The sequence below is a fragment of the Schistocerca americana genome, chromosome 5 (genome assembly GCF_021461395.2).
Source record: "Schistocerca americana isolate TAMUIC-IGC-003095 chromosome 5, iqSchAmer2.1, whole genome shotgun sequence".
NCBI lineage: Eukaryota > Metazoa > Arthropoda > Insecta > Orthoptera > Acrididae > Schistocerca > Schistocerca americana.
This window is the reverse complement of record NC_060123.1, coordinates 672,139,824-672,166,885: the sequence shown is the minus strand read 5'-3', so window position 1 is coordinate 672,166,885 and position 27,062 is coordinate 672,139,824. Positions and strand designations below refer to the sequence as shown.

The 27,062-nt window shown below is 44.0% G+C and overlaps 1 protein-coding gene across 1 annotated transcript in view; it reads left to right on the top strand.

The window, feature by feature from the left end:
- Nucleotides 1–27,062, top strand: part of LOC124616627 (peptidyl-alpha-hydroxyglycine alpha-amidating lyase 2-like) — a 184,607-nt gene that overhangs the window by 125,281 nt on the left and 32,264 nt on the right. Inside the window, exon 5 of the mRNA XM_047144952.1 lies at nucleotides 23,829–24,017. Within this exon, the coding sequence (XP_047000908.1) occupies nucleotides 23,829–24,017 (189 nt within the window). The remainder of the gene's footprint in view (nucleotides 1–23,828; nucleotides 24,018–27,062) is intronic.

The following is a 27,062-nucleotide window of genomic DNA, read 5'->3' as shown; positions in this document are numbered from 1 at the left end:
CTTTCTCTGTCAAATATTTGCTTTTTCAGCAAAAATATTAAAAGCCACTGCTTTGGGACTGAACATAGCTTCTGCTACGCCGTGTTCCTCGTTATACTTACTACCTGAGCCCCCATCTTACTGTTACTCGCTCCTGTGAACGGGAACGCGTTGTGCGGATCTTGGTGCCTCTCGCGTCCATCTACAAAAAATTACCTGAAGATGCCTAAATAAGGCGAAACGCGTCGTTGAAAAATAAAAGAAACTAAAATTGCAACCAAGACTGTTTTTAACCAATACTCTTAAGGACTGGTTTGCTGTTATGCCACATATGGATTAGAAGAATTTCTTTGAGGAAAGTACTTAGTTAAAAAAAAAAAGATAAACCTCTTTTGGCGTCTTACATTCTATACCACAGCTTGATAATACTTATTTTATTTTCGTTATTGTCCATAGTTGTTCAGATACTTCGAAGTAAAGCAAGACGCAGCCTATACCTTGAAAAGTTCGCGTGAAAAATGTAGTCCATGGCCAGTTTACGTTTGGTTCATTTTGTGGGAGAGACTGAGCTGACAAAAGTCGTGGGATAGCGATATGAATGTATTCAGATCGCGATACTATCGCGTGCACAAACTTTTAAAGGGCAGTACATTCTCGGACTTTCATTTATACTCAGGCGATTCATGTAAAAAGATCTCGACGTTATTATGGCCGCACGACGGGATGTAACAGACTCTGAACGCGCAATTGTTGTTGGAGCTAGACGCGTGCGGCATTCCATCTCGGAAATCGTTGGGGAAGTCAGTATTCTGAAATGTATAATGAACTACTGATGGCCTTGGGAGAGCCAGTCCTGACAAAACTCTACCATCTGGTGAGCAAGATGTATGACACAGGTGAAATACCCTCAGACTTCAAGAAGAATAATATAATTCCAATCCCCAAGAAAGCAGGTGTTGACAGATGTGAAAATTACGGAACTATCAGTTTAATAACTCACACCTGCAAAATACTAACGCGAATTCTTTACAGACGAATGGAAAAACTGGTGGAAGCCGACTTCGGGGAAGATCAGTTTGGATTCCGTAGAAATATTGGAACACGTGAGGCAATACTGACCTTACGACTTCTCTTAGAAGAAAGATTAACGAAAGGCAAACCTACGTTTCTAGCATTTGTAGACTTAGAGAAAGCTTTTGACAATGTTGACTGGAATACTCTCTTTCAAATTCAAAGCTGCAGGGGTAAAATACAGGGAGCGAAAGACTATTTACAATTTGTACAGAAACCAGATGGCAGTTACAAGAGTCGAGGGGCATGAAAGGGAAGCAGTGGTTGGGAAGGGAGTGAGACAGGGTTGTAGCCTCTCCCCGATGTTATTCAATCTGTATATTGAGCAAGCTGTAAAGGAAACAAAAGAAAAATTTGGAGTAGGTATTAAAATCCATGGAGAAGAAATAAAAACTTTGAGATTCTCCAATGACATTGTAATTCTATCAGGAACAGCAAAGGACTTGGAAGAGCAGTTGAACGGAATGGACAGTGTCTTGAAAGGAGGATATAAGACGAACATCAACAAAAGCAAAACGAGGATAATGGAATGTAGTCAAATTAAGTCGGGTGATGCTGAGGGAATTAGATTAGGAAATGAGACGCTTGAAGTAGTAAATGAGTTTTGTTATTTGGGGAGCAAAATAACCGATGATGGTCGAAGTAGAGAAGATATAAAATGTAGACTGGCAATGGCAAGGAAAGCGTTTCTGAAGAAGAGAAATTTGTTAACATCGAGTATTGATTTAAGTGTCAGGAAGTCGTTACTGAAAGTATTTGTATGGAGTGTAGCCATGTATGGAAGTGAAACATGGACGATAAATAGTTTGGACAAGAAGAGAATAGAAGTTTTCGAAATGTGGTGCTACAGAAGAATGCTGAAGATTAGATGGGTAGATCACATAACTAATGATGAACTATTGAATAGAATTGGGGAGAAGAGGAGTATGTGGCACAACTTGACAAAAAGAAGGGCCCGGTTGGTAGGACATGTTCTGAGGCATCAAGGGATCACAAATTTAGCATTGGAGGGCAGCGTGGAGGGTAAAAATCGTAGAGGGAAACCAAGAGATGAATACACTAAGCAGATTCGAAAGGATGTGGGTTGCAGTAAGTACTGGGAGATGAAGAAGCTTGCACAGGATAGGGTAGCATGGAGAGCTGCATCAAACCAGTCTCAGGACTGAAGACCACAACAACAAACAACATAATGTCAAGAGTGTGCCAACAATAACATATTTCAGGCATTATCTCTCAACAGTGGTCGACGGCATTCACTTAACGACCGAGGGCAGCAGCGTTTGCACAGAGTTGTCATTGCTAACAGACAAAAAAAAAAAAAAATGGTTCAATTGGCTCTGAGCACTATGGGATTCAACATCTGAGGTCATCAGTCCCCTAGACTTAGAACTACTTAAACCTAAGGACATCACACACATCCATGCCCGAGGCAGGATTCGAACCTGCGACCGTAGCAGCAGCGCGGTGCCGGACTGGAGCGACTAGAACCGCTCGGCCACAGCGGCCGGCAGCAGACAAGCAACACTGCGTGAAATAACCGCAGAAATCGGTGTGGAACGTACGACGAGCGTATTCCTTAGGACACTATGGCGAAATGTGGTGTTAATGGGCTGTGACAGTAGACAACGACGCGAGTGCCTTTGCTAACAGCACAGTACGGCCTGCAGCACCTCTCCTGGGCTCGTGACTATGTCGGTTGGACCCTAGACGACTGGAAAATCGTAGCCTGAGTCCCGAGTTCAGTGGGTAAGAGCTCATGGTAGGTTTCGAGTGTGGCACTGAGGCCACGAAGACCTGCACCTCACTTGTCGACAAGTCACTGTGCACGCTGGTGGTAGCTCGACAACGTTGTGGGCTCTATTTGCATGGGACAGACTGGGTTCTCTTGTCCAACTGAACCGATCATTGACTAGAAATGGTTAGGTTCGGCTACTTGGAGACCATTTGCAGCCATTCGCGGACTTCATGTTCCGAAACAGCAATGGAATTTTTATGGATGACAATGCGGCCTGTCATCGGGGCACAGTTGTTCGCAACTGATATGAGGAACGTTTTGGACAATTCGAGCGAATTGTGTGGCCACACAGACCGCCCGACATGGATCCCACCGAACCTTTATGGGGAATAATCAGAGGTCAGTCCGCGCACAAACTCCTGCACCTGCAACGCTTTCGCAGTTATGAGCGGCTATAGAGGCAGAACACAGCATGTTGTTATCAATGGAGAGACGTCTACAGACGTTAAAGTAACCTCTGGCGTGCCACAGGGGAGTGTTATGGGACCATTGCTTTTCACAATACATATAAATGACCTAGTAGATAGTGTCGGAAGTTCCATGCGGCTTTTCGGGGATGATGCTGTAGTATACAGAGAAGTTGCTGCATTAGAAAATTGTAGCGAAATACAGGAAGATCTGCAGCGGATAGGCACTTGGTGCAGGGAGTGGCAACTGACCCTTAACATAGACAAATGTAATGTATTGCGAATACATAGAAAGAAGGATCCTTTATTGTATGATTATATGATAGCGGAACAAACACTGGTAGCAGTTACTTCTGTAAAATATCTGGGAGTATGCGTACGGAACGATTTGAAGTGGAATGATCATACAAAATTAATTGTTGGTAAGGCGGGTACCAGGTTGAGATTCATTGGGAGAGTGCTTAGAAAATGTAGTCCATCAACAAAGCAGGTGGCTTACAAAACACTCGTTCGACCTATACTTGAGTATTGCTCATCAGTGTGGGATCCGTACCAGGTCGGGTTGACGGAGGAGATAGAAAAGATCCAAAGAAGAGCGGCGCGTTTCGTCACCGGGTTATTTGGTAACCGAGATAGCGTTACGGAGATGTTTAATAAACTCAAGTGGCAGACTCTGCAAGAGAGGCGCTCTGCATCGCGGTGTAGCTTGCTGTCCAGGTTTCGAGAGGGTGCGTTTCTGGATGAGGTATCGAATATATTGCTTCCCCCTACTTATACCTCCCGAGGAGATCACGAATGTAAAATTAGAGAGATTAGAGCGCGCACGGAGGCTTTCAGACAGTCGTTCTTCCCGCGAACCATACGCGACTGGAACAGGAAAGGGAGGTAATGACAGTGGCACGTAAAGTGCCCTCCGCCACACACCGTTGGGTGGCTTGCGGAGTATCAATGTAGATGTAGATGTAGATGTATTCCTGCAGCGAATTACCAACACTTCTTGAGTCCATGACACGTTGAGTTGCTACACTACGCCGAGCAAAAGTAAGTCCTACACGGCATTAAGAGGTATCCTATGACTTTGGGTACCTCATGTACATTGCTGCACGTGAATGTGGAAGGAGAGCGATATCTTTTTCCACCCTAGAAAAAGTGCTTGAGGCACACTGGAGACTGTCCGTGATGAGGCAGGCAGCTACTGTCCACACGCGAGACTGTTGGCGCCTGTTGGAAGTCGGCTGAGTGAATCCCGTTCAAAATGAATTGCAAATCCGCTTGAATCTCTTCTGTGGTGTCAAAATTCCGCCCTTTCGAATTCAGTTTCATTATCGGGAGAGGAAGACATCATAAAGGGCTAGACGAGGCGAGCAGGGTGTGTGTGTGTGACGGTTGTCACGTTCTTCAGTGCATAGAACCTTGCACAGCACAGAGTAGCATGGAGAGCTGCATCAAACCAGTCTCAGGGCTGAAGACCACAACAACAACAATGCAGGTGCATTGACAAGATGCAACAACCAACCTTTGTTCTGCAGTCTCTCAGGCCGCTTGCTTCTAATGTCTTCCCTCACCCTCCCCAAGGCATCGCAGTAGAACTCCCCTATAACTGCAAGATGTGTGGAGGAGATTCCATATGGACGGTCCCACTAATATATCAAAGTCATTAGCACTGACTTGATTTTGTTGTGAACCTGTCACGCTATTTGGGCCGCGGAGACAATGGTGTCTTCCATGACGAAAATTGTGGTTTTGTTTCAGAGTTATAGACGTACATCCACGCATTATTGGCAGTTATGACTCTGGGTGGGAAATATGGATCATTTCGAACTGTGATTTGCAGTTCAGTGCACACCTGAACATCATGGGTTTGTTGGTCAACATTCAAAAGATCGGAAACAAAATTCGCTGCAATATATGTTTAATTCATCAGTTGAAATTTGTATGAAATTATAATAATTTTACAAACATCATAAAACGTATGCCCTCTTTTGTTGTGGATCGCATCACTCATTTTTGTGATCATGTCAAGAGCCCGAATGTATGCTATCCTGCACACACTCCCAACCATCTTTAAATTGCTTCAAGCATTCAGAAGTTCTTGCTTTGCTCAAAGCTTGTCGACCAAGAACCTGCTTTGAATGCGGTGGGTTTCAGCTGCAGTTTTGCAGGATTCCATAGAACTCAATGCAGATTCTTTGTTCCTTCAAATCAGCCATTTCGAAATTCGTAGACACAGTAAACAGAACACGGTGTGGAGAAATCAGCAGCAATGTTAACACCGTCGAACACAATGACGTCACATGGCAGACTGGAAGTTGAAAGATACAAGAGACGCCCAGCAGCGGAGGTTTGCACTGCTGATTTATTGGGTGCAGTACTCAAATTCTCTAAAATTTTTTGTAGCACTGGTGTGTATAAAAGAAAGAGACGCTATCACTTCGCCAGAAGACTGAAGCAAAGTAAATCACGTGCTCATATTGCGAACGGACGCAGCACAAAAACGAGAAGATTTTACAACACTTATCTTTTTGTCTTGTTTCTCTGATTTCTTACAAAGTAGAGCAATCATTGTATCGTTCCCGTTTTGTCGATTTGTCTTCATACACATACATTTTGCAAATAATTTAGCAAGTTCGTTTGCATTACTTCTTCTTCGCAAGACACAAACTGATTAATTACGTTAACACGCAGATGCAAAATGTGCCGCCATAGGTTTAGTCACGTGGGATCCAGACATGGGAGTATAACAATTCCGAATCCTGGATGGAAGAATCCCCGTGACGTTTGTACTCCACGACTCTGAGTGTGTGTGTGCGTGTGTGTGAGAGAGCGAGAGAGAGAGAAACAATCTGTTGCAGAAACTGAGACAGAGGTTGCTCTGCCATTAATATTCAGTCATTTCATCATTTCTGGTAGTATGTGTTTTATTTTCACGTATATATTCAAAAATAAATCGTCTTAATAGATGTAAACTATGGCTCATAATTTCTTAAGTAACACATTAAGACAATATTTTATTAATAATATTTCACAGTTTAAGACTTAAGTATTTTTTCGAAAACATTTTGGGAAAAACAGAAATAGATTTTCACGACTGTATTTACAAAAACAGTCTAGGTCGCACAAATCACATTTAACAACTGAAGTGTTTGATGGCATCTGGAGGCTTCTGCAATTTCTACTCCGTTGAATCGTCTCCAATCATCGACTGTGGAGTACTATCTCAAGACTGTCCGCCTTTGGACTAAAAGCGGTCAACAATAAATGTGATTTGTGAGATCTGGACTGTTTTTGTAAGTGCGATTAAGGTTATAGTGTCTTCAATAGTGGTGCACAACGTAACTGTTTTTGGATCATAACTGTTTTAGGTTAATGCTATTTGTAATGGATTAATGAATTGCTCACTTGAAATAGGAGTTGTATTGAGCGTTTATTTAACTAAGCCAGGAAGTACTGCTTGTTATTTGACCACTGAATTACTCAGTTTACACTATCTGTTCTTTCTATTGTTAAAATATTGTTCAACCTAAGGAGAGACATTAATGTTCTTGGTGTTTCCGAGCCAGCTAGCGATGAGTGTTGGATATCAACTTAATTGTCAACTTCCTCATTGTTATATATTAAAACAAAGAAAAATATTGAAATGTGTCTATGTAGATTATGAAGGGTATCTGAAGAAATGGTGAACTGTATAGCTTAAAATTTCGCGACCAACAAATGATTTTAATTTACCGCACGAACGCTATAGCTCTTTCATCAAACGGGAGTGTGCCTTCTGTTCTCAGTCCGGCAGTCGATCTGTTCATAGGGAATGTACTTCAACTTTATAACGCTTTACTCAACACGCAATTAAATATATAGGCTTTCATGAATTGCACAAGGGACAAACCATGTAGAATGTATTCTATGGAACAGAGAGTGGAATATGTGGGATGAAACATTAATAATGAAACTTAATTTAAACTAGATTTAACATTTATTTTAAGTAATCAAATCAGAGTAGCACAACACATTTATACAAAAACTCAACGGTTGCTGGTGCCTGCTTTTAAAAAACCACGTGGGTGCAGCAAATAAACAGATATCTTGCCTGATGGCTTGTAAATCATTAGAGTCTCACATAACAGGAATCACTTAATGGTAAGGAATGGTACACTTCAAATTCATACTATTACTACACAGTAGATGGAAAAGGAAGTAGAAGAACTACAACGTAGACCACATATGGTCGGCAAAAGGATTGCTTCACCTGCCTAATGCAAAATGCGGAGAACTCAAGCCTTGGAACTGAACGAGAATAAAGATCGGAAATGCAGATCAGATGGGGAATGCCCGTGAAACGTAGTACACGCATGAAGGCAGTGTAATATAACCCATAAAAGTATAAAATAAGAGCGACAAAACGACGAGCTGATGGATCTCTCGTTTTCCAAACGCATAACCCTCGCCACACAAAGTGAGACAAAGAAAAAAATATAAGAATTCCGAAAAGTCGGTTAATCCTTGAGAGGAACTACTCATACAAGTAAATCATTGCGGAGTAATTGCAAGATGAAACAGATTCCAAACAGCGATGAACACGTGAAACTGAGCGAACAAAAGGCACACGCAGCAACGGACGGAAATTATGGAATACATTGATGTTTTAAGCACCTTCTTGCTTCCCACTGCTGAAGAGCAATTCGGGGATGGCGATTGCATCTTTCAACGCGATCGAGTACCTGTTCATAATGCACGGCCTTCGGTGGCGTGGTTACACGGCAATAACATCCCTGTACTGGACTGATCTGCACAGGGTCCTGACCTGAATCCTGTAGAACACCTATGGGATGTTTTGGAACGACGGCTTCGTGCCGGACCTCACCGACTGACATCGATACTTCTCCTCAGTGCAGCACTCCGTGCAGAATGGGCTGCCATTCCCCAAGAAACCCTCCAGTACCTGATTAAACGTATGTCTGCGAGAGTGGAAGCTGTCATCAAGGTTAAGAGTGGGCTAACACTATATATAATTCTAGCATTACCGATGGAGGGCGCTACGATCTTGTAAGTCATTTTCAGGCAGATGACCGCATGGTGTATTTGCCACTCTCTAAGCTTACGCCAAAATTGGCTAAACTGTCACAGTAGCAGGCAAGAAGTTTATCCACCACCAGACAATATGAAAACTCAGAATACACACCCATTCACTCACTCTGTTGTTCTGAGATGGTAAGAATGGGAAAGAAGGTAGCGGAACAATATAAATACATTGTAATTAATGGTGGGGAAGGTATAAAATACACAGATGCCTAATAAATAAATACATGGATATAAAATAGACGTAGACTAAATATGAATTCATCAAACGTATGCAGTTGTGTCTGATTGGAGCATGTTCAGCTGCAGATTATTTCTCCCGTCATGTTTAGTGAATGCACCCGAAGTATAAGGTACTAAAGGACTTGTGAAATGACAAATTTTATTTTAATGTTATGAAGGGACTAATATGGAGACGCTTCAACATTTTAATTTTGGTATTTCAGCTCTAAAATATCTAAATATTGCCTTATTTTATTTTCCTTTAGACTGAGAAATTCTTTTAATTACGCAATGATGAAGGCTTTTAAAGTTTTATATGTCGCTTTAATTGTGTATGAGAAATTAAATTTAATGGACATAATAAATTGCTCAAACTTTTGTTGTACATTTTTGCTCCAGTCAAACCACATCATCGGATCTCCTTTCGAGATCGATAGGTTCTCGATGGGGTTAAAGTCTGGCGACTGAGGTGGAACCTGGCCAACCTTCTGTCATAAAGAAGCACTTCTTTAAAAAGTTTTGATGTGTAGTTCGTGTCATTATCTTGGAAAAGTCCTCAAACTTCTGCAATCCTGTGCAAATTTTGCTTCAGAATAGTTAAGACACCTCTCCTCTGCAACTTGTTTCGAATGCAGGTAATCCCTGCCACTCCACATGATATAGTCCCATATCAAAACACTTCCCACTCAGTACTTTACAATAGGTTGCATAAGTTAACCCTGTAGCTCATTATTTGGGTTTCGCCTCACCAGAGTGCTGCCACGTGTTAAAAAGGCATTGAATTTGCTCTCGTCACTTGATTCACGTACGTTTTTCCCCTTGGCACTCTCTCATTGTTGCCTTCCTGTCAACTAATTTTCCAGATATTTGATTCTCTAACTCATATATCACATTCTTGCAGCAGCTAGATTCCAATTGTTTGAGAATTTAATCGAGGATTACTGTTATTCGTTCTTGTGGTTTATCACTCTTCTCTTTCATTTAGCTTCCTTGGCTGCCCTTTTCCCTTTGGCAGGGACAGATTTCATGTGATGCTTCTCAAACCGTCTTGTACTATTCCCAATCGTACGTTTGGGTATATTCAGCAAGCTAGCAATATCTCCGTGACTGCTATCCTTCATAAAAGATGATAAGTGGAGTGCCGTGTCGGTTTACTAACGTGAACGACCTTGAATAGTACCGACAGGACGCAAGAAGTGAGCGGCAATACTAAACCATACACAACGCGCACGTGAGATAGTGAGGTCATACGCTTACGTGACTGAATATTAATGATTCATCCCTTTACGAGCTACGCAAATTAATTACTTTAGCGATCTTTATATTAAAATCTTACGCTGATTCAAAGACGCTTCGTCACTCAACAGCTATCTACCTACTCATGTACCTACTTGTGTAAGTTTGGTATGTACTTACTCAAATGAAATTGAAAATAATTTTAAAAAATGCGTAACCAATATTAATGACAATTGCTGAATTCCTTAACAATGTATGAAAGGAAATTCTTGTTGCCATTAACTGTACATTAAATTGCGAACTTCACTTACTATTCTTGTACCACACCATCAGCTGAAGATGATGATTTGTTTCAGAAACATATAGATGTCTTTCACAGAGCAAATAAAAGGTATGTAACAATTTCAGAAATACAGAGTTCCTGCTCAGATAAAGATTCTTATTTCTGACCGAAGACCGCAGCCTGCCACATTTTTTGAATGAATATCTCGAGTTTGAGCCTATTGTCAGTTGGTATCGTGGATTTCACGCACAAATTTCATATTTTTGTTCTATAGTACAACAGAATATCATGATTTTCTTGTGTAGAAATGCCTTACATTAAATACAGCTTCTTCACGTTTTACTTACTTGGGGAAAGGTTTTGCTTTATGCATTACAGCATACAGGTCTGTATCACTGTATGTGACGTGTTGAACATGGCTAGACTAAAGACAAGATTGTGATCACATCTGTTTACCTCTGACGTTGTACTTGATTGCTTGTACGGAAGAACAAGATGATACAGTATAGGCCTACATAAGCTATGATATATAGTATTGCAAAGAATCTTGTCCTTAGCCTAGACGGTGATGGGGACTACATATTTAACTTTTAAAAAATAGTGTCAACGTCCACTGATCTTTTAAGGGACCAAAATGTGAAATATGTACGTGAAATCCTCGCTGTCATCTGACGATGGGCTCAGACCTGAAACTGATTACAGTTAATTTAATCATTCATTTACTAAGTGTGGCTGATTACAGTAATATTTACGAAAACAGTGTTCTCCAAATATCTACTGTCTTCTTCTTCTTCTTTTCTTCTTTCTGTCTGTCATCTGTACATGTTGTTGTTGTTGTTGTTGTTGTCTTCAGTCCAGAGACTCGTTTGATGCAGATCTCCATGCTACTCTATCCTGTGCAAGCTTCTTCATCTCCAAGTAACTACCTCAACCTACATCGTTCTGAATCTGCGTAGTGTATTCATCCCTTGGCCTCCCTCTACGATTTTCGTTCTCCACGCTGCCCTCCAATACTAAACTGGTGATCCCTTGATGCCTGAGAACATGTACTACCAACCGATCTCTTCTTCTAGTAAAGTTGTGCCACAAATTCCTCTTCTCCTCAATTCTATTCAGTACCTCCACATTAGTTACGTGATGTACCCATCTAATCTTCACCATTATTCTGTAGCAGCACATTTCGAAGGCTTCTATTCCCTTCTCTTCTGAACTATTTATCCTCCATGTTTCACTTCCATACATGGCTATACTCCATACAAATACTTTCAGAAACGACTTCCTGACACTTAAATCTATACTCGATGTTAATAAAGTTCTCTTCTTCCGAAAAGCTTTCCTTGCCATTGTCAGTCTACATTTTATATCCTCGCCTACCATCATCGGTTATTTTGCTCCACAACTAGCAAAACTCGTCTATTACTTTAAGTGTCTTATTTCCTAATCTAATTGCCTCAGCATCACCCGACTTAATTAGACTACGTTCCATTATCCTCGTTTTGCTTTTGTTGATGTTCATCTAATTTCCTTGTTTCAAGACACTGTCTATTCCGTTCGACTGCTCTTCCAGGTCCTCTGCTGTCTCTGAGAGAATTACAATGTCATCGGTGAACTTCAAAGTTTTTATTTCTTCACCATGGTTTTTAATTCCTACGTCATATCTTTCTTTTGTTTCCTTTACTGCTTCCTCAATATACAGATTGAATAACATCGGGGGTAGGCTAAAGCCCTGTCGGACTCCCTTTCCAACCACTGCTTCCCGTTCATGCCCCTAGACTCTTATAACTGCCATCTGGTTTTTGTACAAATTGTAAATAGCCTTTCGTTCCCTATATTTGACCCCTGCCACCCTCAGAATTTGAAAGAGAGTATTCGAGTCAACATTGTCATAAGCTCTCTCCAAGTCTACAAAAGCTAGAAACGTAGGTTTGCCTTTCGCTAATGTATCATCTAAGATACGTCGTAGGGTCAGTATTGCCTCGCGTGTTCCAACATTTCTACGGAATCCAAACTGATCTTCCCCGAAGTGTTAGTATTTTGCAGCCGTGACTCATTAAACTGATAGTGCGGTAATTTTCAGTCCTGTCAACAACTGCTTTCTGCGGAATTGGAATTATTGCTTTATTTATGTAAAGAAATTGTTTCATCAATGCAGCATCGAGTGTTCTGCTTTCCTTGAATCAATCCGAGAGGCAGACATGATTCTTGTTGTGGCAGGGCGGAAAGGTCTGCCATAAAGGGTCCGCAACAAATAATTGGGGCAGTGAGTCAGAAAAATAAATCAGTGCGTACTAAACTTTGCAAGAGGAGTGCTGTTATGGACTCACATCTAGATGAGGTGTGTTTTTGTTATTCTGTTTTATTTGTGGCCTTGGGACATGATCCACTCAGCCAGTCTCCGATACATGATATGCTGCAAAGTAAAAGACATATTCAATCAGACACAGACATATATCTGTGACTCACAAAAGATACTTCCAAAATATTAATTATGTTATGTGATCCCATCACTGCCACGAGATGTCACGCCTAACGTATTTAAATATATAACAGGTAACGTTCGTACTTCCTGAGAAATTTTCTAGTGTGCGCTGCTTAAGCCGTTTAAATTATACGAAAGTGATGATATTCTGTTAGCTAACGCATTCACTAAATTTTATTCGTTACTCTAACCAGTGGCCCATAGTCGAAATCATCGGTACACCAGACGAGTCCTCCGTTAGTGCTACCGATGCGAAGTCGGGGCTGGTCGCTAAGTCATGAAGAAAATAAAGATTCTTATTGTTGATAGGAGGAACGGGCTGATGTAAAAAGTAAAAGAGATCCTCGGGAGTAATCTCTCTACTCTGGCTGGCCGTCGTTGATGAAGACGTTGCCGAAGAGAACAGCCGCAGGGGCAAACATCGGACTGGAGCGAGGAATTCAGGAGTGTGTCAGGGGGGGAGGAAATGGAGGAGAAGGCCGGTCCTCCGACAAAGGAGGACAGATTGGTGAGATGTGTGCTGGGCAACCTTGTTTGTGGTGGGTGGGGGTGGGGGGTGGGGGGAAGTAGAGGGAGGGGGGAGGGGTGGGGGTCAGGCAGAGAAGTCTGCGATGGGATTTGGGGGGGGGGACGAGAGGCGCGATGTCGCGCCGGCATCAGATAATTCAGCCGGCCGATACAATCTGGGCGAATAAATTCCCGCCGGAATGGGGAGAGAGGGAGAGAGAGAGAGAGAGAGAGAGAGAGAGAGAGAGCGAGAGGCTACAGCCTGGCCGCGGCCTTGTTTTATTCGCTGTGTCCTCGCGCCGCACTCCGTGGCTAGCTGGGCTCCATTTGGTCGCTTTGGGAGCGCCGGCCGGCCGCGAGAAGCGAGAAGCGACACGGCCGTGCACGCGCCGGCCGCCGGCTGAGTTAGTGGCCTCCGAGCCAGCCTAATTGGCCAGCGCGCGGCTGATGGCTTCATCTGGCGTGGCGGGCGTGTGGTGCGCCACGAGCGAGCGGCATCCGCACTGCGGCCGCAAGTGCAAAAAGTGAAACCCACAGGGGTCCATCTCAGGGCCCGCGCTATGTCAGACTTAAGAGAGGTTTAACACTACTGGCAACTTTCTGTTCCAACCTGTTGGACGCTATGTCTAAACTCATAAATCGCGACACCTTAGCTGCAAGTGGGCACTGATGTACACTAGCGTTCAAAATCAAATCAACAAACCACTTTTCCCCGTCCTGTGTCTAATTCACGATATACGAGTTGTGAGCGTGGGGTTGAGCTGCTATTCTGTTATTCTGCACACTGGATTAATCTGAGATGTACCCTTTACCCTGTGGCTTCTGCAAGATGCAATTTCCGCCCCCACACTACTACAGAAGTCAGACAGACGCTCCTAACATTCTAAAGAGAAATGCCTGATAAACTTTCAGCAATAAATGTCTTCTGGAGTCGTCCGCTGTAAGGAAATGACACAAAAATCCACAAAATTACTTACATAACTAGTGGGACACATGGGTACTGGAGTAGTGCTAGTTAGTGTAAGTGAATACATGAAACTAACGAAAATTAATATTTATTTTGCAAAAATTCTGAGAAATCACAATGGCACATTTAGTTTGAATTGAACAACTTATAGCCTGGTTCTTTTCGGGATGTGAAGTTACCTCTCAAGGATAGGATTCGCTAATGAAATTTCTATACAAAGTTTAAGATTGTTATTGACTTGGCAGAATGGCTGAGAGGCACGCCTACTCAACTTGAATAATTATCCTTTAGAATGTTGCTAGGTACGGTCGAGGCTGTCACGTATGAAATGCAGTGAAGTGTACTGTTGTGGAGGAAATATGGGGCTCACAATAGCTGTAGCGCACAATACTGTAAGCTATGATGACTGCTATCTGCGCTGCTCGCTGCTGACAAATAAGATAACTCTCGTTCTACCTGGATTTACCTTCGCCAATCAAACTCTCCCTATGCCTTGATGAAGTCAAGGACTCCTATTTGCCCCTAGTCTAACTATTGGCGTGGTACACCGGTCAGATAACCAGTCCATCATGATGCCACTCAAAAATTCGCTCGCAGGCGTTTAATTATAACTCTGTCCGTTCACACCGCACAATAAGTGTGTCGGCCAACACAGTGAACAACGCATAATCGCAAGGACTCAATGTAGAGCTGCACTTCAATTCGCTCTCGAAAGAGGTGCTCTCCCAGTGAAGTACTGAGGAGAGACTTGTTCCTCGCCCCAAGAGCGACAGTGGAACAGCGCCTCTCCACATCAGACGTGAAGGGGTATATCTTTCGGTCTCTTCCATTACTCCTTCAGCTCAAGGCACCAGAAATATCGTCTATCAATCAGCATTGCTCTCCTAAAACGGGAGAATGACGTTTCGTTTAAGGCGACCAATCCAGAAATCTGTAGTATCTGCGTTTGGCGTTTGCTGTCTCCCTGTGAAAATCTCTGAAACTGCATGCTATGTGCAAAGAATGCGTAGTTTGGACACTCCCACACAATGTAGCGCAATTTGCTTTTAAGCCAAACACGGGGTCATTCCCCCTTTCACTTGGTCACACGCAGTCTGCACCAAAGGCGGCCGAGATTGACTCGTCCTCTGAAGGGACCGGCCTCCTGGTGTGTGGTCTGCATCTCTCGAACTAAAACCTCCTGTGACTGCCGTGTCTGAAATGTATGTGTGTACACCAGGCTCGAGTATTTCAACCCCAGTGAGCACTTGTTATTTGCATATCATTTACATGAATTCGTACAACATTGACTTTATCTTATTGAGTTCGGGTTCGAGTGAAACATCTTGATGTGTGGAATATGATTGTGAGGATGGAATATGTAAGCAATGAAGGTCAGGAGACCACGACATCTTACAGAGAAATCATACGAGGGTGAGTCAAATGAAAACCTTAAATATTTTTTAAAATATTATTTATTGTGCAGAAGTGGTACAAAGCTGTATCACTTTTCAACATAATCTCCCCCACGCTCAATGCAAGTCCTCCAGCGCTTACAAAGTGCATAAATACCTTCAGAAAAAAATGCTTTTGGTAGTCCCTGCAACCACTCATGCACCGCGTGGCGTACCTCTTCATCAGAACGGGGTTTCTTTCCTCACAATGTGTCTTTGAGTGGTCCAAACATATGAAAATCACTTGGGGCAAGGTCTGGCGAGTATGGTGGATGAGGAAGACACTCAGAATGCAGGTCTGGGATTGTTGCAACTGTTGTACGGGCAGTATGGGGCCTTGCATTGTCATGTTGCAAAAGGACACCTGCTGACAGCAATCCACGTCGGTCCCGAGTTCGAGTCTCGGTCGGGCACACAGTTTTAATTTGCCAGGGTGTTTCATATCAGCGCACACTCCGCTGCAGAGTGAAAATCTCATTCTGGAAACATCCCCCAGGCTGTGGCTAAGCCATGTCTCCGCAATATCCTTTCTTTCAGGAGTGGTAGTTCTGCATGGTTCGCAGGAGAGCTTCTGTAAAGTTTGGAAGGTAGGAGACGAGATACTGGCAGAAGGAAAGCTGTGAGTAACGGGCGTGAGTCGTGCTTCGCTAGCTCAGATGGTAGAGCACTTGGCCACGAAAGGCAAAGGTCCCGAGTTCGAGTCTCGATCGGGCACACAGTTTTAATCTGCCAGGAAGTTTCGCTGAAGAAGTTCTTCACAAGCATCAACACATCATTCTCTCATTTCAAGATTCAGCTGCCGTGGCACTCATCTTGCAGACACTTTGTAAAGCTGGAGCACATCATGCACAATGTGGTGTGCTGACCCATGACTAATCTGTAAACATGCTGCAATGTCATTCAGTGTCACCCGTTGGTTTTCCTTCGCTATGACTTCAAATGCTGCAATGTTCTGTGCAGTCACAACTCGTTGTGCCTGACCTGGACGAGGAGCATCTTCCACTGTAGTTACACCATTTGCGACCTTCCTGCTCCATTCATAGACTAGCTGCTGTGACAAACGTGCACCAGCGTACTGAACCTTCATTTGTCAATGAATTTCAATAGGTTTCACACCGTCACTACGAAAAAACCGAATAACAGAAAGCTGTTCTTCCCTGGTGCAAGTCGCGAGTGGGGCGGCCATCTTTATACTGATATTGCGACGGTATGTGTGCATCTGCACTGTGCTGCCACCTACAGGCCATCTTGCATGCTGTTTGTAGCACGCTCACCAACTTACAGGATAACGGCGCGAAATTTCGATTTGTTATTACAGATTTAAGGTTTTCATTTGACTCACCCTCGTACAAACTGTCAACAGATGTCCGTACCATCTTGCCCTGGACGAAAGATGGTATTCTGGTCAACGGATAACCACGCCAACGATGACACCAGGGCACCTGTCAAACGGAGTAGTGTTTGCCGTGTAGTCTCACATCCACGATCGCTGTGTACACACTGACAGACGGTGCAGTATAGCACAGAGAAGACGCCTGCCAGACTCTCTGCGGTGGAGGGCCAAGGGAAGAATGGAAGCAAGACAGTCGCAAACTGATGTGGCACAATCGCTTAAGGAGAATCGTTCTGTTGTTTTTCGGATGCGGCTGTAGTTTATAGAGACCGAAGATGTATCCCGAAAACACGGCCGACCACGTGTGACATCAAAAAGAGAGAACCTTAATTGGCTGTAACGGCACGACGGTACCGCCTTACTACTGTACGGCAGCTGGCGTCTGACCTCGCAACATCCCCTGAATGTGTTGTATCAAGTAAACGGTGTACAGAAGGCTTGGGCAGAGTGGCCTTTATTGTCGAAGACTTGCTGCATGTGTACCTCTGACGCATCTTCACAGAAGGGAACGTCTAGAGTGGAACTGTCAACATGCCACCTGAACGGTCGAACGGTGGGCCAATGTTCTTTTCACGGATGTCCTGATTTGGACAGTGATTCAAGACGGATTCGCATCGGAAGGGAACGTGGAACACTATTTCGGGATCCATCCATTGTGGAAAGAGACTGATATCCAGGATGATCCTTAATGGTGTGGGCAGGGATTATGTTGGCCACTCTGACACCCATTTCTGAAAATGTACGGGTAAATTGGCAAGGTTTAACAGTTATCAGGTGTCGTGGTGAGATCGTGGGACCTCATGTGCGATTGTTGCGAGGTGCAGTGGGTCCAACTTCGTATTGCTGCACGAATATGCTCGACCTCATAGACCACGTTGGGTTGATGTTTTCTTGAAAGATATTGCAAGCATGGCGTGTCCTGCTCGCCCTCCCGATTTGAGTCCCACAGAGCACGTCTGGGATTCACTAGGGACACGGGTTGCATGACGTTAGCATCCACCAACCGCCCTCCACGACTTGTGGGAGGGAGAATGGGCGTTATTGCCTCGACATGAGATTGATGACATCATTCACAGCATGCCCCGTCGTTCGTCAGGCCTGTATTGCTGCCACAGGTGGTCACATCCCACACTGAGCGCATTGACCAGTTGTCAGAATGTGTGTGTATACCCGTTACGTCGGAAAGAACGAAGAACATTTCTGTCTACCGTTGTGCACGTTGCAGTTGTTTAGGTTGTGTGTTCTATGTATTGTTTCTATCTTACTGTCACCTGATTATACTGTTTTGTGGCAAAATAAACGCAACCTTGCAGAACTTCGGTTTGTTGCTTTAATTTTGGACACCAGTGCACATCCATGGGGAAAGCTGAAAATTTGTACTGACCGGGGTTCGAACCGGGTCTCCTGCTCACTAGCCACATGCTCTGATTACTTTTTTTTAAATCGTTATTGTTCTCGGCATTTGTTCGGGGCGGATGTCACAACATGACACCTGTTCTAGCTCATCGCTGAAGACTTCACTCAGTTTTTTTTATTATTATCTGAAATATTATCAGAGAAGAAGACAACAATGAGAGAGTGGCAAAGGAAAAGACGTACGTGAATCAAGTGATGAAAGAAAATTCAACATATTGTTAATAGATGGCAGCATTCTGGTCAGGCGAAGCCAAATAATCAGCTGCAGGTCAACTTATGCAACCTATTGTAAAATGGTGCGTGGGGAATGTTTTCGTATGGGTCTATATTTCATCGAGAGATTACCTTCATTCGAAGAATGTTACAAATTCTGAATGAAAACTTGCTCAGGATTATAGAACTTCTGAAGACTTTTCCAACATAATAACACGAAGTACACTTCAAATCTTGTAAAAGAATTGCTTCTTCATGACTGTCCTAAGTTTGTCCAGAAACCACATCAGTCGCCAGACCTCAACCCCACAGAGAATCTGTCGGGCGATCTCGGTAGAAGGGTAGAGACAACTACCGTCAATTCGAAAGGAGATCTGAAGCAGAAGGTGGAGGTAGAATGGTGCGGCGTAAGAGGTGGAGGAGATTAGTGTTTAACGTCCCGTCGACAACGAGGTTATTAGAGACGGAGAACAAGCTCGGATTAGGGAAGGATGGGGAAGGAAATCGGCCGTGCCCTTTCAAAGGAACCACTCCGGCATTTGCCAGAAGCGATTTAGGGAAATCGCGGGAAAGCTAAAGCAGAATGACCGGACGCGGCTTTGAACACTTCCGAATGCGAGTCCAGTGTTGTAACCACTGAGCTAGCCCGCCAGGTACGAACATACATAACTGTCATCAATCGCCTGCTAAGACGATATGTAACCTTGTTTGTATCATATTACAACATGGATTACTGTCACACTCATGCTGTACTGGTACTGCTATTATAACGTATGATGTAGTTCTATTCCAGTAGAATGGGAAACTAATCACTATCGATAATTAAAGGACACTTGTTAATGCAACTTGTGAGGTTACTACAACCATTTATTTCATTAACAATAAAACTGCGGCCCTACTTTTCGTCCGACACGCTGGATTATCGTTATAGACTTCTGTTTATTTCGTGACACAATCACTTTTTATCGCACAATCGTAACGGCCATCTTCAAATCATGTTCGAATATGCTGAACGTCTACGTCGGTGATTGCTGCTCAAACACTGTCCCCACGTACACCATAATTACTCTACCACACGAACATTTAGGGTTACACTCGTCTGGTATGAGATGTTCCCGTGACGGTGGGGGGAGGGGGAGGGGGAGGGGAAGGTCCACTGGGACCGAACCGCACAATAACCCTGGGTTCGGTGTGGGGCGGCAGTGGGGTGGGTGGACTGCTGTGGCCTGTTATGGGGTTGTGAACCAGTGAGGGTTACGGCAGGACGAAGCCTCTCCACCGTTACTAGGTCCCCGGTTTAATACACAATACACAGTGCTGAACGTACTCTCATATTAGCCCTGTCAACGAAGACGAAGAAAAGTGGACTGGGAGGAAAGATCGTGTAGCCACAAAAAAAAAAAAAAAATCGGTGGTAAGGTTGGGGGTGGTGTAGTAAAGAACATAATAGAACTCTTGACCGGTCGCGTGTGAGCTTGCGGGTGGGGAGTGTTAAAAGACGTCTTTTATGTTTCTCTTGAGTAGCTCGAAAACCGCGGCTTCTAGCGAAGATGTTTCGCAGTGATGAATTAAATCCCAGACAAAAAAGACGTCCTTAAAAGCTTGATGGACAGAGGCAAGAAAATCTGCGCGCAGGTTCATTTGCAGGATGAATTAAATCGCTTACGGTCGGCCTTCAACAAAAATGGATAAGCTAGTACCTGAGATTAATCGCGCACTCCATCAAAGAAGAGAAGAAGCCGGAAGTACAGAGCAACAACGGCCGCAATCCGAAAAATGTTTTTTGTAAGTCCATTAATAAAATTACGGAGTGCACCGGGAAACTTTTGACCACGTATGGAATCGAAACGGTCCTTAGACCTACCAAGAGGATTAAGAACGGAAGAACATGCACGGCACCACCTCGAAATACCTGGGGTATGTGAAATAAAAATTCCATGCATTTGCGGACAAGTGTGTATCGGAACCACAAAAAGAAGTATCAACAACTGCACAGACAAACACAAAAGGAACTATTGTCTATGCCATACTGGTACCCAAAAAACAGGACAGTTGTTAACAACCGCATAGCTGAACACAAAAGGAGCAATTGTCTATGACATACTGGTACCCAAAAAACTGCCGTATAAGAACATGTTTTTCGAGATGGGAACCACGAAATAAAACTCAGTGAGACGAGCGCTTTAGCGAGAGCACCGCGTTATCATGAACAGAAAATGTATTTGATAAAATATGGATGTCAACTTTGCGCCAACGCAAGGACAATCGATTGTTTTTAATCGAGGATTATGACGCCATCCAGAGATAGTCACACAGTCGGCATCACGTGACTTATGACTCAAGCCTTAGTGGCAGTAGCCGTTTTACCTCGAAAAATGTCTCCCGCTGTTGGAGAAAGTTTTATACATCGACCACGGCCTCTCAAGCCGGAAGTTTTAACTCAAGAAATTGTGAAATCTTCTGCAAATAATGGCAGCCGAAATCAGTTCACTTTCATGCTTTAATCCACTGTTAAATGGCTACATACTTCGAAATAAAATTGATATGCAATTATGGTTTCAGCAGGGTTTTTTTCCTCATCGGAAGGTCCCGAATTTATCATCCGATTTCGTATTCATTGTCTTCTTCTCGAGATATCCATTGTCTGCGGTCTTGCGCGGCCGGCCTCACGTTCGTGACGGCACGTAACCTTCTTGGGAGGGTTGCTAGCAAAATGTGACGTATACTGAGGTGACAAAAGTCCCGGGATAGCGGTATGCACATATACAGGTGGCGGTGATATCGCTTACACAAGGCATAACAGGGCAGCGCATTGGCGGAGCTGCCATTTGCACCCAGTTGATTCATGTGAAAAGGCTTCCGTCTGGATTCTGGCCACACGACGGGAGTTAATACGAGGGTGAGTCAAATGAAAACCTTAAATTTGTAATAACAAATCGAAATTTCGCGCCGTTGTCCTGTAAGTTGGTAGCGTGCTGCAAACAGCGTGCAGAATGGCCTGTAGGTGGCAGCATAGTGCAGATGCACACATACCGTCGCAGTATCAGTATAAAGATGGCCGCCCCACTCGCGACTTACACCAGGGAAGAACAGCGTTCTGTTATTCGGTTTTTTCGTAGTGACGGTGTGAAACCTATTGAAATTCGTCGACGAATGAAGATTCAGTACGGTTATGCATGTTTGTCAGAGCAGCAAGTCTACGAATGGAGTAGGAAGTTCGCAAATGGTGTAACTTCAGTGGAAGATGCTCCTCGTCCAGGTCAGGCACAACGAGTTGTGACTGCACAGAACATTGCAGCAGTTGAAGTCATAGTGAAGGAAAACCAACGAGTGACACTGAATGACATTGCAGCATGTTTACAGATTAGTCATGGGTCAGCACACCACACTGTGCATGATGTGCTCCAGTTTCACAAAGTGTCTGCAAGATGGGTGCCACGGCAGCTGACATCTGAAATGAAACGACGTGTTGATGCTTGTGAAGAACTTCTTCGGAGCTTTGAACGAGAAGGCGATGGCTTCCTTGGAAGAATCGTTACAGGCGACGAAACCTGGGTTCCCTTCCACCAACCGGAAACTAAGAGAGCGAGCAAGCAATGGCGCCATTCCACATCACCAAAACCAAAGAAGTTTCGAACAGAACCATCAGCACGGAAGGTTATGCTGATTCTCTTTTGGGACGAACAAGGCGTCATGTTGGAGCATTACATGCCTAGAGCGACCACTATCACCGGTGCATCATACACAGATCACCTAAAAAATATACTGCGGCCAGCAATCAAATCAAAGCGACGTGGATTGCTGTCAGCAAGTGTCCTTTTGCAACATGACAATGCAAGGCCCCCCACTGCCCGTACAACAGATGCAACAATCACAGACCTGCACTTTGAGTGTCTTCCTCATCCACCATACTCACCAGACCTTGCCCCAAGTGATTTCCATATGTTTGAACCACTCAAAGAGGCAATGGGAGGAAAGAAGCTCCGTTCTGATGAAGAGGTACGCCACGCGGTGCATGAGTGGTTGCGCCGACTACCAAAAGACATTTTTTTCTAAAGGAATTTATGCACTTTGTAAGCGCTGGAGGATTTGCATTGAGCGTGGGGGAGATTATGTTGAAAAGTGATACAGCTTTGTACCACTTCTGCACAACAAATAGTATTTAAAAAATATTTAAGGTCTTTATTTGACTCACCCTCGTAGAAGTTGAACGCGGAATAGTAGTTGGAGCTAGAAGCATGGGACATTCCATTTTGAAAATCGTTAGCGAAGTGAATACTGCGAGATCTACAGTGTCAAGAGTGTGCCGAGAATACCAAGTTTCAGGCATTACCTCTCACCGCGGACAACGCAGTGACCGAAGGCCTCCACTTAACAACCGAGACCAGAGGTGTTTGCTTAGTGTTGTCAGTGCTGACATACAAGCAACATTGCGTGAAATAATCGCAGAAATCAATGTGAGACGTACCACGAACCTATCCCTTATGACAGTAGGACGAAATATGGCGTTAGTGGACTGTGGCAGCAGACCACCGACACGAGTGTCTTTGTTAACAGCACGGCATCGCCTGCAGCGCCTCACCTGGGCTCGCGGCCATATATCAGTTGAAACCTGCACGACTGGGAAACCTTGGGCTGGTCAGATGAATCCCGAGTTTAGTTGGTAAGCGCTGATGGTAGGGTTCGACTGGGGCGCAGACCCCACGAAGTCACGGACTCAGGTTGTCAAGAAGGCACTGTGCAAACCGATAGTTGCTCCATGATGGTAATATGAAATGGACTGGGTTCTCTGGTCCAGCTGAACCCATCATTAAGTGGTTATGTTCGGCTGCTTGGAGACCATTTTCAGCCATTCATGGACTTCATGTTCCCAAACAACGATGGGGAATTTATGGATGACAGCGCACCGTGTCACCGGGCCACAGTTGTTCGCGGCAGGATCGAAGAACGTTCTGGACAGTTCGAGCGAATGATTTGGCAATAAAGATTGCCCGACATGAATCCCACTGATCATTTATGGGACATAAGCGAGAGGCCAGTTCGAGCACAAAATCCTGCACCGGCAACGGTTTCGCAATTATGGACTGCTATAGGGGCAGCATGGTTCAGTATTTCTTCATGGGACTTCCAACGACTTGTGGAGCGTACACCACGTCCAGATGCTGCAGTACGCCGTGCAAAGGGATGTCGGACACGGTATTGTGAGGTATCCCATGTCTTTCGTCATCTGGTGTAAAGTGTTGCCGACCTTTCGTCAGAGTATCTGGTTTTGTGTAGCTGCCTAGACTAGCGCTTGCCGAGGCCGTGTCCCGCTGTGTGACGCGTGGGTGGGGCCCTCTGTGCGGGGCGCGCAGAGTTCTTGTCGCTTCAGGTGCCGCACGGATTGGCGCTGCTGCCCCACCGAGACCTGCTGTGCATCGCGGACCGCGACAACATGCGCGTCGTCTGCCCCAGGGCCGGGCTGGTGGGCCGCACGCCGCCCACGCCGCCCTCCACCATCCAGGCGCCGGACATGGGCCGCGTCTTTGCAGTCGCCGAGACAGGCAAGTGCTTTACTTGTTACACTGTAGCCCGTGTGCCACGAAGCTTCAGCTACTCCAATAAACTTAGAAAACGAGTACAGAATGACATACATTATAACATCAATATTACATTTATCTAATTTGTTACCAAACGCATCATAACAAATCTTCATACAAAAGATGATAACATTAAATTCTGGAGCAGGAATGGTTTATGAGTAATAAACCGTTGCAGAAAGACAAAATAAATGATGCTTCAATTCCACTTAAGTTTGAAAGCAACACAACACGGGTTCCCTGACACGTATTTCCAGACATATAAATTATTCCACAATTCACAATGACGACAACGCAGTAATACTAACGGAATGTACTGTATACGGCTCCAAAAACGAGCGGAGCTCAGAATTATTCCAACACTTATTTTAGTTGTGGACCTTTCACGTGCGCCCAGTCGTTCCATAATCACGCATCTCTGTATTATAATTTTCTACAGAGAGCTCCCTGCACTCTTATTTGATAATTTTCACTTAATATTAGTAATAGCATTAAGAAGATATGAAACAAACAATAACATTACTAAAATCCAACACTACAAACTAATTCATTCATTAATAAATTTAAAGGCACATTATTAAAGGACATAAGGATCATCAAAATACAAAACAAACATTTACGTAACCTGCAAACATCGGCGAAATGGCTCATGCAGTTGCATCTCCAGCATGCTACATTTCCACTAATCTAATCGCCGTTACTTGTCCGGACCTTTCTATTTACTGTCTACATCAGGGCCGGCCAGAAATTCTGCACGCGTGCGGTGCTCCTGCACATGTGCAACTTCCGGGTCACAGCGTGCACGCCGCAGCCGCCAGCGTTCATGTAGTGCATGTTTCTACGCACAGATGTCGCTCTATCCACTTGCTGGGATACTCTGTACCGGCGCATTCCAGTGCTCTTTCCACAGCTTGCAAGCCAACCATGGGAGAGTATTTCGCGTATTAAACATTTAAAATACTGTCACAGTCTACTCATTGAGACGTCTACTTTTATGTTAACAGTTTAACCCAGTAAGACAAGTAATACAGTTAACAACCGTGGGTTTTTATTAAGGAAGCTTGACTGACGGCACGCAAATACGTGTAATGTTTTTGATCTAGTATTTAAGAAAGAGAGCACCGCGACTTCCAACGAACCTTATTCATGATTTCAAATAACATTAAACTAATGCAAGGTTTCCTATAACTAATTCTCGGTGCCTTCAGTTACACCCACATAATTTATGTCTCACTGACCTCTGAACAGAATGATAACCGCAGACCTCTCGATGATCACCTGTTATTTCAATACCATTATTGCTATATCTTTCATCAGTTCCGTCTGAAATCTGCACAATAACCGACAATTAGATGAATGTTATGTTTTATCTACTTCAGCTGAGCGTAGCCCTTCACACATTAAAAAAAAAAAAACCTAAATGTAAGTATACATTGGAACAATCGGTTTAATGACCAACATTCCTGATAATAATGTAACATGGAGCAGAATGAGGCAATAATGCACAGTTCGTAAACAATAATTTTTAATTATATAAGGAATAAATCGAAACACGTTTATCACTGATCATGAGAAACTATAATCGAGTTGGTGTGTCTCACCAATTTTCTTAAGGAATTTTAATTTTGCTTGCCGTTCTTCACTGTTGAATACACTACACTCGTCGTTGTGATATGTATCGTAGTGTCTATCAATTGAAAACTTACGCTGGCCGCCTATTATTCGGCGGCACAGCAAACATTGTGAGTTTTCACCAACAGCTACAAAAAAGAATTGCAGTTCCCAGTCATTTTTAAACGACTGAGAACATAGATCTCCCGTCCTTTGCTTTTTCACAGTACCTGCCATTTCTCAGTACTTCTCTATTTCGGTTACCAGGGGTAAACGAGACTGGGTAAGTTGCACTCTTGCGCCGCCGCCGTTCAGTTAGGACACATGTCTGATAACAGATGTCGCTGTCGCACACGTGCGCACATGTGCAGCACTTCCGCACGTCTGCACACTGTGCAGCGTTTGGCCGGCCCTGGTCTACATGGATAACAGGTAGTTACCCTACCTAAAGATAATCTGAAACAGAGATAGCATACGATACAGCTCCTGCTTCGCAGCAAATTCACGTAAAGTCCCATGACACAGTTAGCATTCCACAATTACGTGAAAATGATTTGATGCAAAAAATGCCCTACAACCCAGTCCACACCTCACCGTTTCGTGAATTGTATACTCGCACCACAGCACACGCATTAATCCGATAAGCGAACAATCATCAATCACCTCTGCTCCGTTATGTTAGTTCTATATTGCTTAGGGGGCCACAAAGCAAACACCAACTATACCGGCCGTGAGTTTGTAGCAAAAGACAGCGATAACAAGCAACGGATAACGTCAGTTCAGAGCAGCAAATTCCCTTCCATACAGCGTTCTCAGGAGGCCTACCATGTATCAGTCCCTTGACTGACCCCTCCATACTACAGAACAGGAAGCTGCTCACATCTGCCACGTTCCGTGAAAAGAAACATACCATCTTGTCCAAGATACACAGATCTCATACCTCTCTGAAGGCAGTGACTCAATGTCTCCATAGCAATCAAGTCCATGCTAAACGGGCATATTTTCTCTCCACAAACTTAACCACAGTAATCACTGCAAATTTCCTCGTCAGTGACAGAACACCGACTACCGTAGCCCCACTTGTTACACACGAGTTCGATTAGGTACTGCTCCATATAAAGCCAGCACTTGGTTGTGATAGCTTCACGGTCTCCTATGTAAAAACAGTTCTTACTGCAGCCGCCGTCCTCTCGGCGATGCAAAACATGCAGCCTATCGACCACCACAAATCTATCGGCAGGCAAACACGTGTCAACTGGCACACCAGTGACAGCCTACAATAGATGATAGAAGACGCACTGTTACAGTTAATATAATAAAACTTCCCAACACCATTACTGGGACAGACAAATGAAAACGAGACAGGCTGAAAAAGTAAGTAGACTGTTTATTATTTCA